Source organism: Phyllobates terribilis, unplaced genomic scaffold (assembly GCF_046119375.1).
Source record: "Phyllobates terribilis strain yellow unplaced genomic scaffold, ASM4611937v1 Scaffold_13__5_contigs__length_258822181, whole genome shotgun sequence".
Taxonomy (NCBI): domain Eukaryota; kingdom Metazoa; phylum Chordata; class Amphibia; order Anura; family Dendrobatidae; genus Phyllobates; species Phyllobates terribilis.
The window spans coordinates 113,161,011-113,179,052 of record NW_027362773.1 but is presented as its reverse complement, the minus strand read 5'-3'; the positions used below and the strand labels follow the sequence as shown (position 1 = coordinate 113,179,052).

At 42.4% G+C, this 18,042-nt stretch overlaps 1 protein-coding gene across 1 annotated transcript; it reads right to left on the bottom strand.

The window, feature by feature from the left end:
* Positions 1-350: 350 nt before the first annotated feature.
* Positions 351-17,479, bottom strand: LOC141173912 (serine/threonine-protein kinase D1-like). Its single transcript, XM_073658459.1, has 4 exons — positions 17,325-17,479; positions 13,730-13,913; positions 4,840-4,923; positions 351-3,167 (listed from the first exon to the last, which is right to left on the bottom strand). Exons 2-4 carry the CDS (start codon positions 13,845-13,847, stop codon positions 3,142-3,144), a joined length of 228 nt encoding a protein of 75 aa, XP_073514560.1. The 5' UTR covers positions 13,848-13,913; positions 17,325-17,479; the 3' UTR covers positions 351-3,141.
* Between the last annotated feature and the right edge of the window lie 563 nt (positions 17,480-18,042).

The following is an 18,042-nucleotide window of genomic DNA, read 5'->3' as shown; positions in this document are numbered from 1 at the left end:
GACACTGACGCTGGCCAGATCCAGAGCGGCACGTACAGGCTCTATAACAAAGATCTTGCAAGCACTATGCTCATTGCCTAAGAGACCGACCACCACTGATAGACTACAGAGGTGGCCAGTAAATGCAGTAAACTCAAATTAAAAATCCCTTTGCTCTTGAGAACAGAGAGGATTTTTAACAAGAGGAAAATGCAAAGTTGTTGGTTTTTTACTGGCACTTTGCAATTTTATCCATTTATGAGAAAACAACGTTTAGATGGATTTAACCTGTAATTGTTAATAACTATGTAAACCAGTTATTGTTTGATAGCAGGAAAGTCACAAAATAAATAATAATGCAATTATTACACTTTCATTATATAAGGAAATAGATTTTATTAAAAATTCTTAGTGCAAATTAGAAACAGAAGAACATACAATAAAAAAATATTTATCATTTTACATGGCAGTGTGACATTAAGGCTATCCGTCTACTTGGGGTTTTCTTTTTCTTCCCACAAAGCTGAGAGATAAGCCTGGATAAAGCACAAGGGGAGGAGGGGTGGAAAGTAAAGGACCATTGCAAAAAATAGCAATTCCCAGAAAATGTTTTTTTCCCATATGGTTTCTAGGCTGATGGCACAAACTGATGCACGTACAGATACTCTAAAATTGGATATTTTTTTTTACTCCCCCTTAAGAAAACAAAAAACAGAGCAGCGCCCCTCATACCCTGCGCGAGAGTTTTGTTTGGATGCTAAAATCACTTGCAGTTTTTTCACATATCGTCTTTTTTTCATCCAAAAACAGAAGGGATTACAACAGTGATAAGGATCAATCTTTTCTTAAATCCAGTTACACACTCAGAGTTTTCAGAAAAACGGCACTTCTTTCTCAGCTTTTTTGTTGCCAGAATAGGATTACAAGAATGGCATAACAATATGCATGATACAAGTGTGACAATAAAAAAAGAAGGCATTAAAAGCGTTTTTAAACAAGCCTGAAATATCCTGTAAATTCATGATTTTTCTTTTTTTTTTTTTTAAATCCTGTTAGAAAACTTTGGAAAGGAGCCGTTACACTGTTCTATTATTTTGTATTCACTGCTAAAATTTGGCACAAGAAAGTGCATCAAAATCTGTCACAAAACGTCATGGTCCTGATTCATCAAGACCGGGGTATTGTACGCCAGTGTTGATGAAGAGTTCGCAGGAGTAAGGCTACGTTCCCACGATGAGTTTTTTTTACGCTGCGTATTTTTGAAAAAATGCAAGTAACCTATTTTACTTATTGGGTACAGAAAATCTACAACACCAAAAACTCACCGTTGGAACGTAGCCTACGGGTATGTGCGCACGACGTCTATTTCAGGTGGAATCTACCTGGAACAGCACTAAAAAAAAACATCAAAAAGAATAAACGTGATGCACAGCAATGTCGAAATGACTTGCTGTGCACATGTACCGTCTAAGTGTCTTTTACCACAAAGATGATGTGGGTACACCGGCATCTAAAAGATGCCATGGTCACATACCCCAAGATGCACCAAATTCATTAATTCATTCGTTTGGCACGTCTTTGTGCAAATAATGTCCAGTCCCTCGACGGACGTACATATCGGTCGTAATTTACAACACTTTTTGGGTGTAAATTATTATCGATTTGACTTTGACAATTCCATTCACTTTTCAAAAAAATTGGCAAAGGTATTTGGGAATGGCGTAAAAAAATGGCAAAATCTGGCACTATTTTAAGCAGGTTTTGCTATAAAACTGTCAAATTGTTTGATACGTTTTTTTTTTTAGTGTAGAAACGCTGGATTCTGTACTTAGAAACATGATCCCTGTATAAAAAATAGTGTTCAAGTGGGAACATGGTCTAAAGCGACACTGTCTGCTGCCTAAGAAACGCTTGCAACTAGGGCTAGATGAGGAAAAAAAAAAGCCACTGGCTATGTGAACACGACATCATTTTCAGGCGGATTCCAATGCGGAAACCTCCTGAAAAAGCTGCAAAAACAATGTTCAAAAATTAATGAACCTAAGGAATCCTATGTAAAAACGACTCGCTGTTCATATGTTCAGGCTTTTGAATGTCTTAACAACTTTAGGTTTCTAAAAACGCCAAGCGGTTAAAAGAAATGACTGGTCATTTTTCTGGGGTTTTATGCTTGGAAGAAGCTCTGTTCTTTACGATACAAGACAATGGGAATGTTCAAAAGATGACAAAAAAAAAAACACCGGCATCCAAAAATTGACCGGAAAAGAAAGAAACTTCAGGAGAAAAAAAACCTCCAGAGTCTCCTGAAGTGTCTTCTTCTTGAAAAACTCATCGGTTTCACCTGAGTTAAAAGACATAGCCTCTATGTAGCCAGAGATTTTGCCAAATCAATGATATTAATATTTTTCACATTTTGAGGCCGTCGCTCTTAAAATAAGATATAAGGGAGGAGTGGGGGGGCACAAACTTCTTCCTACAGACAAGTAGTTGGTCCTTACTCATCAAGACAGTAGAGAAGTAGAAAGAAGCGATTGTAGCCTGGATAACAGACTAGAAGAAATTCAGGACGCAGCGATGAAATGTATCAAGACCTCAAATTGGATCAGATCTGAAACCATGAAACAAGGATTTACGTGTGGATTGCTTTACGGGATTTCTTAAAGCAATGCGGTTTCAGACAACATTTTTTTTTCATTATTGAGAAATGCTCCTATATTTTTTACAAGTGTCTCCAAATCTTGTCACTTTTTGCATTAGATTATTTTGCAAACAGGCACAAGTCATGGTAAATACAATCTGGTCACATAATTAAAGCATTAATGCGATGAAACTGCATGGACTGTGCCACAAAACAGTTCCCCTGCAGAAAATGGAAAAAACTTCTATCACAGTTACTGATGATGATTAGACAGCTCCTGTCATACAGTAATATTGTAGAAGATAACACTGCAGGTCCAATAATTGTATAGGTTAATTCTTGTGATATAGGTGGAAGAATAATTATACAATCACAAAAGCGAGAGATGGTGCTTTCCTTTGGAAATGATTGCACCAGTGCTAATGGAACGGTATACATTCTACATCTCCCTTCATTATAAATGTGCAGATATAAGGCAAAATCGTGATATGCATATGGAATTGGATTTATTCTAGTCCATCAGTTTATTCCACGTCTTCAGGGGTTGTACCTAAAAAACAGGAAAACATATATGTTTGTAATTAAATTTCCTTCTCACCTGGAAGCTGAAGCTGCTTGTTGCCACATGTTATGATAAAAGTCAAATTATTAAGAATACTTCTACTATTAAAGGGGACTATTAAAGAGGTTTGCTCAGCACTGATACTGGTGACCAGCATCAGACAATCCATATATTAAGCGCTGTGAGGATTCACAAGTCTGCAGTCACATAGAGTGACTGCAGACTTGAGCCCCAAGCCTGGACAACCCTTTAACCTCTATCAGACATGGTGGATAACCTGTTAACCTCTATCAGACACCACCACAGTTTTTACCTGGGGACTGTGAAGAACAGTAGCATTACTGACATCACGGCTCTTCACAGTCGCCGTGTCTCGCAGAGCGCAGCATCAGCCGGATTCGGGGAACGACATGGAAAGCACTGGACTACATTGGAGCTGCGTGGGACTATTTTTTATAAAAAATGGTGAATGAGGGACAGTCTCTTGTTTTTATTTCTCTCTTTTTTATGTTTTTCAGATTTCAATTTGTGGACTATGTCGGACCTTCGTGGGTTAGTAATCCCTCCAGTAGGGCTTGATGTCAGCTGTGTTTTTGGACAATTTACAGCTGATATCAACCCTTAGCCCCATGTCGTTTTTTTTTTTTAAACTTATTTATTTATGTGGCTTAATAGAAAGCACAACGAGCTATCTACCTATCTATCTTTGCACATCACTTAAAAAATTATCAATTCTATTCTGCATTCTATTCCGGTATGTCCCAGTATACAAAGAGGAAAGAAGTGTGTATATAGGTAATCAGGATCACCAAGAATGCAAATAAATTATAATATACATTTTTTTTTTGAACAATGAAAGACTACACGATTAAAAACATTAAAAAGCCCACATTGGCTATATTAATCATCACGGAGGTCCATGTCAGGACCAACTGTCCTCCTCCAATATGCCACACTTAAGAGTATATACAACAAATAAATGCAGCATACAGCTCCAGGATATGCAATACAAATACTACAAATACTTATGTGTATGATCCTATAATACACAGTGGGAAAAAAAATACCCCTAATAGAAATGATGCTAGTGGATATTAAATAAACAGCATGCATATAACAGAAAGCGACAAAGGAATAAGGGCAAACCCACATGGTGTTGAGGATATGTAGGAGGTAACCTTATCCACCTCAGTATTCACATAGAGCAAACTAGTGCTTAGGAGGTAAAGAGAAGGTCAATGATCCAGTATCGGAGGAGAGGACTCCACGTGTATCGCCACCTATTGGCGTGGCTACTGGCTTCCTCAGGATTCATCTTTTTTCCCCCTGTGGAAGCCACGCCAATAGGTGGCGATACACGTGGGGTCCTCCCCTCCCTGAAAAATGACACCACACATACTGGAAACACGGATGTGTGAAGGGGGCCTTAAACAGATACATTACGACAACCCTGATCAAACAGCAGCTAAAAGCTTTGTAACATCAGAACTAGAATGTATGTCAGAACAAGCAACACAGCCAGCTATGTACAGCAGTAGCACAGACTTTACAGCAACAAATTGGTAAGAAATAGCTATTGAAGAATAGTTGCTTAATTTTCCATTTCGGAAGCAATAACATGAAAAAAATGGTGAAAGAATATTTTATGCATCAAATCTACCTTCTCCGTCAACATCAGTTATCTCTCTCAGGCATTCAACGGGTACATCTGGTACACACCGGTGGTGGACATTAAATTGGCAGTCTGTAGGGAATAAAATGGCAGATAAATAGATTAATTTATTTTTAGGCCTATGCAGTGCACTCCTTGATGCAAATATGGAAGACAATGATTTATGCTATCTTTTTATGTCTTAATTAAAAAAATTAATATATGCGATGCGGATAGCAAATTTATGGCAATTGCAATGTCTGAACTCTGCATAATGTATTGTTTCTAAACATATATCACTTAGCTACTAAACATCACATTAAAACTGAATTATATCTGTGTTTTATGAATTTTAATACCGTATATTTTGTTGATTTTGTTTAGCTTTTAAGTTGCTTTTTAGACATATTGGGCTGACAGGGCATGTAAAATGGGTGGCAAAAGAGCTGGTCTGTCTTGGCAAAATATTAAGATAACTGAGCTAGGCAACTAACTGGATTTTAGCTCCAAGTGAAGGAAGCCTACTTGCATTACTTGTGAATCACAACATGCTCCAATGGGAACTGTCAGAAACAAGATTACTAAATATTCCGGTTTCTCCAAATCTCACTTGTAACATGGGAGAACCTTTAGGTTTTGTGCATGTGACATTTTTCTCATGTGGGTCCTTTCCAAAACCCACCTAAATAGCTCAAAAGAATGAATATATGCATCTCTGTAAAAACAAAAACAACTTGCTGTTCATATGTTCTGAGCGTCTTTTAACCACTTCAAGTTTTCACAGACGCCAAGCAGTCAAAAAAAAGTGAGCAGATCATTCTTCAGGCAATTTGCGCTCTGAAGATGCTCTATGCTTTATAATATAATTCATCATTTAGCTTTAACAAACTTGCCTTGAGGGCCGAAGCACGCATGCGCGTCATGCCTGCGGCGCGTCCCCCGGCTTTCGGCATCTCATCGTGAGGACCTGCGCTATGATCAGCTGATCGTGACGCGGGTGCCACGTGATGCCGACGCCGTGGGCCGCCCCGCTTGTTATGACGCAGTATGCATCACCAAAGGTTCTCAAACAGATTGACCGGAACATGGATATCCGGTCTGTGCACATGGTGATTGGTGTGTGGACATTTAAAAGGATTACTCTGACACTGCCATATGCCCCCTGACAAAGGTTCGCCGAAACGCGCGTTGGGGTGGAAGTACACCATCCAGCTGTATGCTCTTGGCTTCCCTTATTTAAAGTAGCTATATAATCCATATACAACATACTTAACCATGTATTGTCTACAAACTTCCCTAATTGGTGGGGATACTTGAGTGGTAGCATGGATTGGAGCATATAACTTATTGTTGACTGTGTTGATATGCCAAAGGGGCTGGATGTTCTGTATGTCCGTTCTTCCCTGTACATGGCTATTGGTGTCAAACACTCCCTATGCGATTGAACTGTTTTCAACTAAGACATGTTTAATAAAGGTATATTATTTTTACATTAACAAATGTCTATGGGCTTCATGTCGCTATCTCTTTCTATTCCTGTCCTTAATATAAGTCAATGGAAAACCCGTGATTTTTTTATTGCTAGGTAGAGTTAAAAAAAATGGTCTAAAAAATAAAAAATACGCTAAAAAATGGTAGAAAAATGTTCAAAAAACTGCCAGCTTCAAAAACATTGAACAGCGCATTGAAAATTACTGAAAAAATGCTAGAAAAGGAAGAAAAGAACTACAGCATTTCCTGAAGCGGATTCATCTTGAAACAACCTCTATCTGGGTATGCTGAATGTCTGAACGGTCTACCGGACCATCTAAGGGGAATAGTACATATTTATCCCAGTTAATAGTCAGACCTGACAACCGCCCAAACTGTTTAAGTAGATCCATTACACTATTCAGGGATCTACCATAGTCTCCCAGAAATAACAGAAGGTCATCTGCATACAATGCAATCTTCTCTTCTATGTTCCCATATTGAAATCCTCTAACTTCAGAAGAATTCCTCACTACTGCCGCTAAAGGTTCTATTGCAATGGCAAACAATAATGGGGACAGAGCGCACCCCTGTCTTGTGCCTCTATATAATCTGAAGCTTTGAGACAGCTCACCATTTGCTTTGATTTTAGCTGTAGGAGTGGAGTATATAGCAACTGTACCCATGATATAAGCGTGGGTCTGAACCCCATTGTTTTGAACACCTCCCAGAGGAAGTTCCACTCTATGCTATCGAATGCCTTTGGTGCATCCAACGACAGCACCGCTCTATGCCCAATGTTATCTGCTGGGAGCTGCATATTCAACAAGAGGCAGCGCAAATTAATTGCTGTGGATTTGTTGGCCATAAAGCCCGTTTGGTCTGGATGTATCACTTTAGACATAATTCCTTAACTAATATTTTAGCCAATATTTTGATATCCACTGTCAATACAGAAATAGGTCTATATGACTCAGGGAGCTGAGGATCTTTCCATTTTTTAGGGATAATAGTAATAATTGCCTCTCTCATGGAAGGTGGTAACGACCTCACTGCAAGGGAGTGGTTGTATAGTTGCAGCAAATTTGGGAGTAGTATCTTGTTAAACCGTTTATACACCTCCGCAGGGAGGCCATATACTCCTGGAGCGTTACCATCCAACATAGAAGTTAGAGCCTTTTCTAGGTCCTCCAGTGACAGGGGACCATCCAGAGCCCTCCGCTCATCTTCAGACAATGTGGGCAACCTGGCCATTTCTAAGAAATTTGAAATTTCTCCTTCCGGGGGTCTAACCTTTGAAGAGTATAATGTCTCGCAAAATGAAAGCAGAACCTCCAGAATCTCCCCCGTACACTTTGCCCAACCCCCATTTTGAGAGCGAAGCTTGTAACCCCCTTTGCGCTGCAGTAACAAGAGATAGTAAATGCCATACTCTTTCACCTTCTTCAAAAAAGATGTTTCCCGGAAAGGCTTTTTTCCTCTCAGCTTTTTGCAATAGGGTCCGTGTAGCCAGGGAGTGGGCTGCTTTAAGCCTTCTTTGAGCATCAGGTGTAGGATTAACTATCACGTTGATTTCAGCCTGCCTGAGTTCCTGAAATATGGCCTGATCTGTTTTTTAGTTTTCATTTTCTTTCTAGTTATTTCTCTAATAAATATCCCTCTCAGGTAGGCCTCCATAGACTCCCAGACCATTGGAGTAGATGCTGTTCCATTATTAATTTGGAAAAACTCTTTGAGGTCTACGGCCACTTTTTCTACATTTATGATCAGTAACCAGAACTGATTTATTTTCCAGAGCCTAGGGGAGTTTAGACCCAATTTGAGTGAAACCCGAGTAGGACTGTGATCCGAGATAACTCTAGGTAAGTATTGAACATCTCCCGCCAGGCGATCCATAGCCATATTCCCAAGCGCCAAATCTATGCATGACAAGGAATTATGTCTTGTTGAATAGCACGAGTACTGATAGGTATCAGGAAATCTATTTCTCCATAAATCTACTAGCGCAACCTCTTTAAGGCTATGTGCCCACGATGCAGAAATGCTCCGGATTTTTCCTGAGCGTTTCTGGATCTCCCTGGCAGAAAAAACACATGCGGATTGTACATGCGTTTTTCCTGCCAGGGACATGCGGATGTGAAGCGTTTTGCACATGCGATTTCGCATGAGGGTTGTCAAGCGCTTTCCAAGCGATTTTAGCATCACTTGGAAAGTGCTTGACAACTTGGTCACACTATATAAATCCATGCAACCGGCATGGATTTAGGTTGTGTGACCAAGTTAGTTAAAAAAAAAAAAGAATAAAAATGGTAAAAAATAAAAAAAAAAACATTATACCTTCTGATGGCCCCCGATCTCCTTATCCGATGCGTCCAGTCTCACCGGTGTCTCGCAGTGGTGTAAAAGGACCTTCCATGACATCATTTAGTCATGTGACGGGTCACACGACCGCCGCGCGTGACCCGTCACATGACTAAATGACGTCATGGAAGATCCTTTTAGACCATCGTGAGCCGCCGGGGAGCCAGGACGCATCAGATAAGTAGACTGGGGGCCATCAGAAGGTGAGTATAATGTATTTTTTTATTTTAAAATCTTTTTTTTTTTACAGGTACTATGGTACCCAGGTCTGGATGAGAGTCTCCTCTTCTCCAGACCCGGGTACCATCCGCACATTGAATCGCAAATATCCGCATGTGCACATGTAGTCTGCGGATATTAAGCGATTCAATGCAAGTCAATGGCAGCAAAGACGCCGCGCTTAAGCAAAATAATTGCTAGAGCTGGAGATTTTTCCGCAATTATAATCCGCAGCGGAAATTTCCGCAGCATGTACACAGCACATGCGGATTATCATTGGGGAACATGGCAGACCTTCTACCAAACGCTTTTTAAGCGTTTCTGAAGTGGAACTGCAGCTGCGGAAATGCTTAAAAAACGCATAGTGGGTACACAGCCTTATGAAGGACCCAAAAGGTGTTATATTCCCCTTCTTTTCTAATGGGGTCATGTTTCCCTTTATCCCAATGGGAGTCCATAATGTTGTTAACATCTCCAATAACCAAGTCCCCTGATTAGACTCAGATTAATCTAATATTTTTTGCATAACATTACCAGAATAAGGAGGCGGAACGTAGACGGAAACGATGGAGATCACTATATCAGATATCTTATCAGTTAAATATACAAATCGTCCTTCTGCATCTATATCTACTTTAATTAAACGGTAAAGAAGCGTGAGTAGAGACTCCCCTGGAGTATGACGAGAAGATGGAGTGGTAACTCGCCTGCATCCATCTCTTCTTCATAGTATAAAGCTTTCCTTTTGTGAGGTTTGTTTCTTGCAAACATACTATGGAGGGATTTTGTGACTGAATATATTGAAAGATCGCTGCTCGTTTTGTCCCATCTGAAAGGCCCCTGACGTTCCAGCTTATAATCTCAATTGTTCCCGACATTATTGCTAGGATCATATATTGTACTTAGGATCTGGTTGTGAAAGCCATTACATTGTGGAGTATCTACTATATAAGATCATAAGCATGAACCCGCAGCACTGCTACATCTTCTTCCACCGCTCTCAGCAGTTTAAGGTGGCATTATGACGCATGTTGATCTAGCCATTTCATGGCCTCTTCTGGACCTGGAAAAAAATGGGTTTCTTTCAGAGCAACCAATCGCAGACAAGCCGGATAGATCATGGAATATGACAGTCCTAGGTTCTTTAGGCGTCTTTTAACCGCCAAGAATTTGCACCTCAGTGGAATAATCTGGAAAGATGGAGATCTTATGTCCATTAATCGACAGATCAGTCATATCCCACGCCTTCCTCAGTATAGTGTCTCGATCCCTTTGGTGGAGAATTTTTGCCAGCATTGGTCTAGGAGGGTGACCCAGGGGTCTGGAAGGGATCCGGTGGGCTCTCTCCACAGCAAACACGACCAGTTTTCTGTGAATTCAGTGGGAGCATTCCCTTCTGTTTTTTCAGTAATCCCAATTATTCTCAAATTATTCCTTCTCAGGGGATTTTCAAGGTTGTCTGTTTTAGCAATCAGTTCAGAAATACGCTGGACTGACCTCTCCTGGATCCTCTTAACGTTGATAATGTCATCCTCATTTGTGCCCCCTCTCTCTTCCACTGCACTTGTCCTTCCTGTTATTATCTGCTTTGATATTAGAAATGTCCTCTTTAATGCCACCCATTTGCTGAGTCAGGGTACTTAATGTGGCTTTGCAAAAGGATACCACCGCAAATACATCTTTAATAGTGGGTTCTGGTAATTCTCCATTCCCCTCAGCTTGCTGCGTAGAGTTTTCCTCCTGCTTGTCAGACGCTGCAGGCTCGGCTGGGGGCAGTTGTTCCTCCCCTCCTCCTCTGAAAGTTCCTCATCAGCAGGGTTACTTAGCAAACTGGCAGCCTGCGAACCGCTCCAATTTAGCAGCTACTTCAAGCCTTTTTGCGAGGGCTACATTATCTTGTGCAGCCTCTGCCTTGGTATCGGCGCTATCTTGATTCTGAGTGTTTACCGTGGCCCCAGGATCTTTCTGCCTGCCAGCACACTCAGATGGTTGATCCTTAGCCTCCAACAACTCTCCTCCTTTCTCTTGGTGTGTTAGATAAGTGTTTCAGAGCAAAGGTCAGGATAAAAGCAATAAATCTCAGCAGGAGTTCTCTGTGCTGCTTCCTACTGCCCTGGGCCTCATTTTGTTAGTATTGGGGGAAGAAAACAAAAGTCAGCCAGGGATGATACGGGGTGGGAGGGGGGCGAGGCCTCAGCCAAGGGTGATACAGGAAGAGGGGGCTCAGTCAGGGGTGATACAGGGAGAGGGGGCTCAGTCAGGGGTGATACAGGGAGAGGGGGCTCAGTCAGGGGTGATAAAGGGGGAGGGAGATCAGTTAGGGGAGATACAGGGGGAAGGGGCTCAGTCAGGGGAGATACAGGGATAGGGAGCTCAGTCAGGGGTGATACAGGGAGAGGGGGCTCAGTCAAGGGAGATACAGGGGTAGGGGGTGCAGTCAGGGGTGATATAGGAAGAGGGGGCCCATACATGGGTGATACAGGGAGCGCAGTCAGGGGTGATACAGGGAGAGGGGGCTCAGTCAGCGGCGATACGAGGAGAGGGGGCTCAGTCAGGGGTGATACAAGGAGAGGGGGCTCAGTCAGGGGTGATACAAGGAGAGGGGGCTCAGTCAGGGGAGATACAGGGGGAGGGGGCAAAGTCAGGGGTGATACAAGGAAAGGGGGCTCAGTCATGGTTGATAAAGGGAAAGGGGCTCAGTCAGGGGTGATACAGGGAGAGGGGGCTCGGTCAGGGGTGATACAGGGAGAGGGGGCTCAGTCAGGGGTGATACAGGGAGAGGGGGCTCAGTCAGGGGTGATACAGGGAGAGGGGGCTCAGTCAGGGGTGATACAGGGAGAGGGGGCTCAGTCAGGGGTGATACAGGGAGAGGGGGCTCAGTCAGGGGTGATACAGGGAGAGGGGGCTCAGTCAGGGGTGATACAGGGAGAGGGGGCTCAGTCAGGGGTGATACAGGGAGAGGGGGCTCAGTCAGGGGTGATACAGGGAGAGGTGGCTCAGTCAGGGGTGATACAGGAAAAGGGGGCTCAGTCAGGGGTGATACAGGAAAAGGGGGCTCAGTCAGGCGTGATACAGGGAAAAGGGGCTCAGTCAGGGGTGATACAGGGAGAGCGGGCTCAGTCAGGGGTGATACAGGGAGAGGGGGCTCAGTCAGGAGTGACAAAGGGGGAGGGGGCTCAGTCAGGGCTGATACAGGGGGAGGGGGCTAAGTCAGGGGTGATACTAGTGATGGGCAGTCCAGCAAAAACAGCCGGCTCTTTTGGATCCTAAATGGATCCCTATTAAATATGTTTTCAACATAGGTACTGCTCGCGGCTCTTGCCAGAGTTAGACAACCCGAGAGAGCAGAGCACGAGTCACTGATGACACGCTCGCCTGCTGTAGCTCACTATTTGTAAGGAACAAAGCGCTGTTGCGCCCTGATGTTTTTTTATGTGAAAAAATTTTTTGGGAAAGAGGAGATGCTAACTAATAGTGATCACCAAAATAATCAAGAAATAAATAAATAGATAGTGATCAATAGCAATATCAATCTATGAAAATATGTCAATTTATTAAATACAAATGTTTCCTGACACATATACATGTAGTAACAAACTAACAAACATATAAAACACCATAAAATAGTGGAAAAACACCACTGTCTAAGGAGCCAGCTGATACATTATAATAGAATCACGTATATAATGATACAACAAATACTATATATGATAATTCAATGAATGAAGAAATACAGAGCGCACAGGCTCAGTGCAATATCTGTGATGGTCAATGATGCCTAGACCCTGCAATGCACAAGTTAAATAACAGGGTAAATGCGTAAAGGCAAGTGAAGCACATAAAAGGCTGAAAAAGCAGAGTATGGCAAAAGGCAGTACCTGTTTCCCCACACTGAATGGTGCCCCCACAAGGATAAAAGTACGATCCTAATGGATAACCATATAGGTCCCTATAGCTAACATAAGCTAATGACCACAGCGGAACCTAAAGCACTGAATAAGGGGATGATACCAGAAAGTGAGAGCCTGTGCTGAAAAAAATATAATAAGAACAGCTGGCGCCGCGGAGCCCAACGCGTGTCGCCACTCACGGTGGCTTCATCAGGGGCATATGCAAGAAACATTCTAATGTCAGTTAATATAACAGCCAGTTAATAAGATAATTGTGGAATTTACCATGAGGACAGCTGTGTGTAAGCAGGACGCTGGGATGTTTTTTTATGCCACGCTCCTCCCAGTTAGACAATCGGAGAGAGAGCAGTCGGTATGCGCATCGCTGGCACACATGTCTTATGTTCACTGTACCCACAGAGGTCAGTGGCTGAGCCTACCGGAAAATCCTCCGGTCCTCTGGTGGGCCAGTCTAACCCTGAATCTGCAGGTTAATAGCGTTCCAATGCTGTCCGTCCGAAGCACTAACAGCCCGGCTACTGGGAGGAAATGAACTTTGTTTTTTCCTAGGAGCAGCCAGCTTTCAGTTGTAGAGGCGTGCAAGGAGAGGGTACAGTCACTGCCCCAGCACTTTTATCGACAGCACGCTTTACCGCCCGGTGTGTGCCATTTAATGTTGACTGGCTTAAAGTTGCAATGATCGAGAAAAGACCAATGCATGCTAAATAATAGTAACATAAGTCCATTGTAACTTCAGAGATCTCTGTACAGAGTTTTTTTTCACATAGAGGATAAGCATTAGTCTCAGAGGTCAAACCACAGCTGTCTATGAAACATGTTGTCGGCTTCAGAAAAAAAAAGTCACTGATCGTCCATTATGACTTGTCAGGTGTTTGCAAAAATAATGATAAATCTATAATTTAATGTGATCAATCAAAAGTGGAATACCACACGTTTACCTTTGCACTGCATGCCCTGTCTGAACAGCCCCCAAAGAAAACCTTGGCAGTGCTGACAAAATGTGGGACGTCTGTATGTGTGAGCTTCGAAATTGTGTGAGACCTTCACGCTGTCCATGTCCAGCCAATCTTTCAATATAGGTCGCCACTTGAAGGAGAAAACACGAAATTTCTTGGTGGTACCCTGTTGAAACAATATACAGTAAGAGAAAAAAAAAAGAATTCTTGTAAGTAAAACGTATCATGACAACAAACCTTGTATGTGCCTGTTTATACAATGGTAGCTTTATGGCACACTGAAGATAGAAAGAAGGCATTTTTTTTTAAGGTATCAATTTTTCTTCTAAAACAGTAAGGGCCTGTGCACACGTTAAGCATTTGCCGCATTTTTGGCGCGTTTTTTTTCTATGCAGTTTTTCCACAAACACTGCAGCATTTCCTAGCAGCTGCAAAGTGAATAAGATTCCTCAAGTCTCATGCAAACGTTGATTATTTTTACTTTGCAGATTTGAGGCATTTTCAAATCTGCAGAAAGTTAATTCTTTCAGCGTTCTTTCAAAGTTTTTCACTTATTCCAATGCATGGAAAAAACGCAAGTAAAAAAAAACGCTACAAAATTGCATATATTTAAATTTTTTATTTTTCCTGCTACGAGATACGTATTTGGAGCAGAAATGTACGCTGCAAATAGTTAACCTCTGCACATATCCTTACTGTGGTTTTTTGGTTACCACCCCCACTCCCACCAACTGTAGTGTGGGCCCTTCTATCTTTTTAGATAGCCAACATGGCTACGGCATTACCGTGTTTGGCAGGTAATCCCCTAATGTGTACTGGCTACTCGATTAAGTAATGAGAGTACCCCGAGCACCCCGATGCGCGCTCAAGTTTCATGGCGAAACTGGAAAATGACTTTCTAGCATGATGCTCAATCAAACCCCTGGCCTATTTTTGTTACATTGATGACATCTTAATAATCTGGACTGAGTGTAAGCAAGAACTTCTAAAATTCCATGACAAATTCAATAGATTTCATCCCACCATAATCTTAACAATGGACCACTCAACTTTCTGGATACCGCCATAAATATTCAAATTGGTTCAATCCAGACATCAGTGTATCGGAAACCAATTGACGTTCCACATACCTCAGATGGGACAGCTTCCACCCAAAACACATTAAAAAGTCCATCGTCTACAGCCAGGCCCTTCCATATAATTGTATCTGTTCCAGTCCAACGGACCGGGATGAACACTTAACCCATCTTAAAAAGACATTTTAAAACCAAGTCTACCACCCCACCTCCATTGATGACCAAATCATTAGAGCCACAAGGATCCCTAGAAGTCAATTACTTCAGTACGGAGAAAAAGAGGAAAATAATCGTGTACCGCTGGTGGTGACCTACAACCCACAGCTTGAAGTACTGAGAAAAACTGCTAAAAAACTTCACCACATCCTACACAAGGATGACCGGCTAAAAACAATATTCAAAGACCCTCCCTTGCTGTGCTACAGGCAACCTCCAAAGTTAAGAAACATCATGATTCGAAGTTCAATGCCCTCAGATACACCAAGAGGAACTTGTCCTTGCAATGTGAAGAGCTGCAAAACCTGCACTCCTGTAGAGACCAAAGACAGGATACAGATTCCCAACACACAGCAGGACTATAAGATTCCCGGGACATTCACATGTTCCTCTTCCAAAGTGGTGTACTTAATTCTGTGCACTATATATCCTATTGGGGGTCTCTATGTGGGAGAAACATGACAGACACTGAGAGCAAGGATGAGGTCTCATCGCCACACGATTACAGATAAGAAAACCCAGGTACCGGTGGCCAAACATTTCTGTCGTCCAGGACACAACATCAACAATATGAAAGTTGTCATATTAAAAGGCAACTTTAAATCACAAAAACATCGAAGGGTCTGGGAATACAAACTGATGTGTCTTTGACACCCTCCACACAGGAATAAACATGTCAGAGGATTTGTGTCTCACTACAAAACCCGAGGAATCTGCTCCAGAGACAGTGAGGTTATGTGCCCACTATGCAGAAATGAAGCAGAAAATTTCTGCAGCGTTTCTGCATGTCCTTGGCAGTCAAAAACGCTTGCGGATTTTACACGTGTTTTTGACGCGTTTTTACATGCAGATTTGACTTGCGTTTTTCAAATGCATTGGGGCCTCAAATCCGCATGCAGAAACACACAAATAATGGACATGCTGCGGATTTTTCCGCAAGGAAAATCCGCTGCGGAAAATTCTGCAGCATGGGCACAGAACATGCAGATTTTCATTGGGGATCATGGGGCACGGATCACCAAGCGTTTTGCAAGCGTTTACGCCGCGGAAATTCCGCATCAAAAACGCTTGAAAAACGCATAGCGGGCACACAGCCTCAAGGCACCAGGCCTCTGATCTTACATGGATATTGGGACCATAAAACTTTCACACCACTAATCTAATCCAATCAAGGACTCACTCTCCAAGCTCAGTTTGTTTATTTAAATGTCAATTTATTATGCCATGCATCTGCATCTGCTTTTCTTTCCTTTCTTTGCGTACATAAATTTGTTTCTTCATATATCTTGTCATACCATGCCTGAAGAAGGGACCTAAGTTGTCCCGAAAGCTTGCCTTGTAACATCATTTATTTTATTTTTGTTAGCCATTAAAAAGTATCATAACTACAAGATTATCTTGTTTTTCCCACTGAGAGCAATCTTTTTTTCAACTGGCTAACACGTATCGAGCACGCTTGCTCATCACTATTATAGACCTATAGGACCTAATGATTTCTATATATTTTCTCGCACATTGGTAACTATACCAGCTATTAGTGATGAGCGAGTATGTTCGGTTAACCCTTTCGGCGAGTATGCTCGGGCGAGTATCTTCAGCGTGCTCGGTGGTATGTTTGTATCGCTCCCGTGTTCATGATTTGCGACTGTTTGACAGCTTTAATACATATGAGGAATGCTTAAGAAACAAGCATTCCTCACATGTATTAAAGCTGTCAAAGAGTCACAAAGCATGAACATGGGAGTGATTCAAACATATCACCAAGTACGCTGAAGATACTTGCATACTAGCATACTCTCCGAAAGAGTTAACTGAACATACTCGCTCATCACTACCAGGTTACATAGTTATCTTTTTTATCCTCCTCTTATGGCCGGTTACTGTTATTCTTATCTACCTAAGGTTGAATTTACATTTATCGGGGGAGTACTCTTATGGGGTCTCATAGTTTCTTCCTTTCAGGACTTTATGGATTCTGTTGATCTCTCCTATACATCATTCCTGATTGGTTTGCTGCTTTAGCACTTTCTTACTATGTGTATATTGTCTTTTGATAATTATTTAATAAACTTCTATGTATATAATATTTTATCCCGCTTATGCCTTTTCCTGACCTTATCATTCTATCATCCCGTTATTACTTTTCTAAGATAGGCTAGCTTTTCTGTTGGTAACAGGGGTTAAACCAGTCTGCTATCCAATCTTATAAATGCAGCTGACTAATGCAGGAGTAAGAGTTGTGTGTATCTAATGGCTGCAAATAAATACCACATAATTCTTCTTACCAGCGAAGCTATCACGGAGAGGAATAAAACGGTGGGTGTCTTCTGCACACCAGTCTGTGAGGTAATGAGCTTCTTCTTCCCACAATGCACCACTACAGATCAGGAGCTGGGAAGAGCAGAGGAACAAACAGCTTCTGCTGACAGGCGAATTCAGCCACTAGATGGAGCCTGTGTGCTGCAAACATAAACTCAGTAATGAAACTTAACACTGAAGGCATGACACTGGCATCAGTGACTGGCACCATCCTAGTGCAGCAGGGCTGGGGAACATCCTGCCCGCGCCATTACGTCATTTTCTCCGGACCCCAGGCAGTGCTCAGGCCGGCCGCCGGCCCTTTAATTGGCACTGACACTGCATTCACTACTGATTGCTGTGGCGTGTGGAATAAGGGATGACGTACTATGTCAGCTTTGCGGCCGAGTCAGTGCGCTCCATTCTCCAGTCCCACCGACAACAACATAAGTGGCAGCCCCTTCCCCTCCTGTGATGTACTTATGCCCCCGGGCCCTCCTGTGATATACATATGACCCCGGGCCCTCCTGTGATGTACTTATGCCCCCGGGCCCTCCTGTGATATACATATGACCCCGGGCCCTCCTGTGATATACATATGCCCCCGGGCCCTCCTGTGATTTATATATGCCCCCATGCTCTCCTGTGATATACATATGACCCTGGGCCCTCCTGTGATATGCATATGCCCCTGGGCCCTCCTGT

What these genes read in the sequence shown, in the direction of transcription:
- LOC141173912 (XM_073658459.1), bottom strand. Translation starts at nt 13,847, where the DNA reads ATGGACAGCGTGAAGGTCTCACACAATTTCGAAGCTCACACATACAGA. An exon ending in ACAGGGCATGCAGTGCAAAG is followed by an intron (nt 4,924 to 13,729) that starts GTAAACGTGTGG and finishes TATTCCCTACAG; the next exon opens with ACTGCCAATTTAATGTCCAC. An exon ending in AACTGATGTTGACGGAGAAG is followed by an intron (nt 3,168 to 4,839) that starts GTAGATTTGATG and finishes CCTGTTTTTTAG; the next exon opens with GTACAACCCCTGAAGACGTG.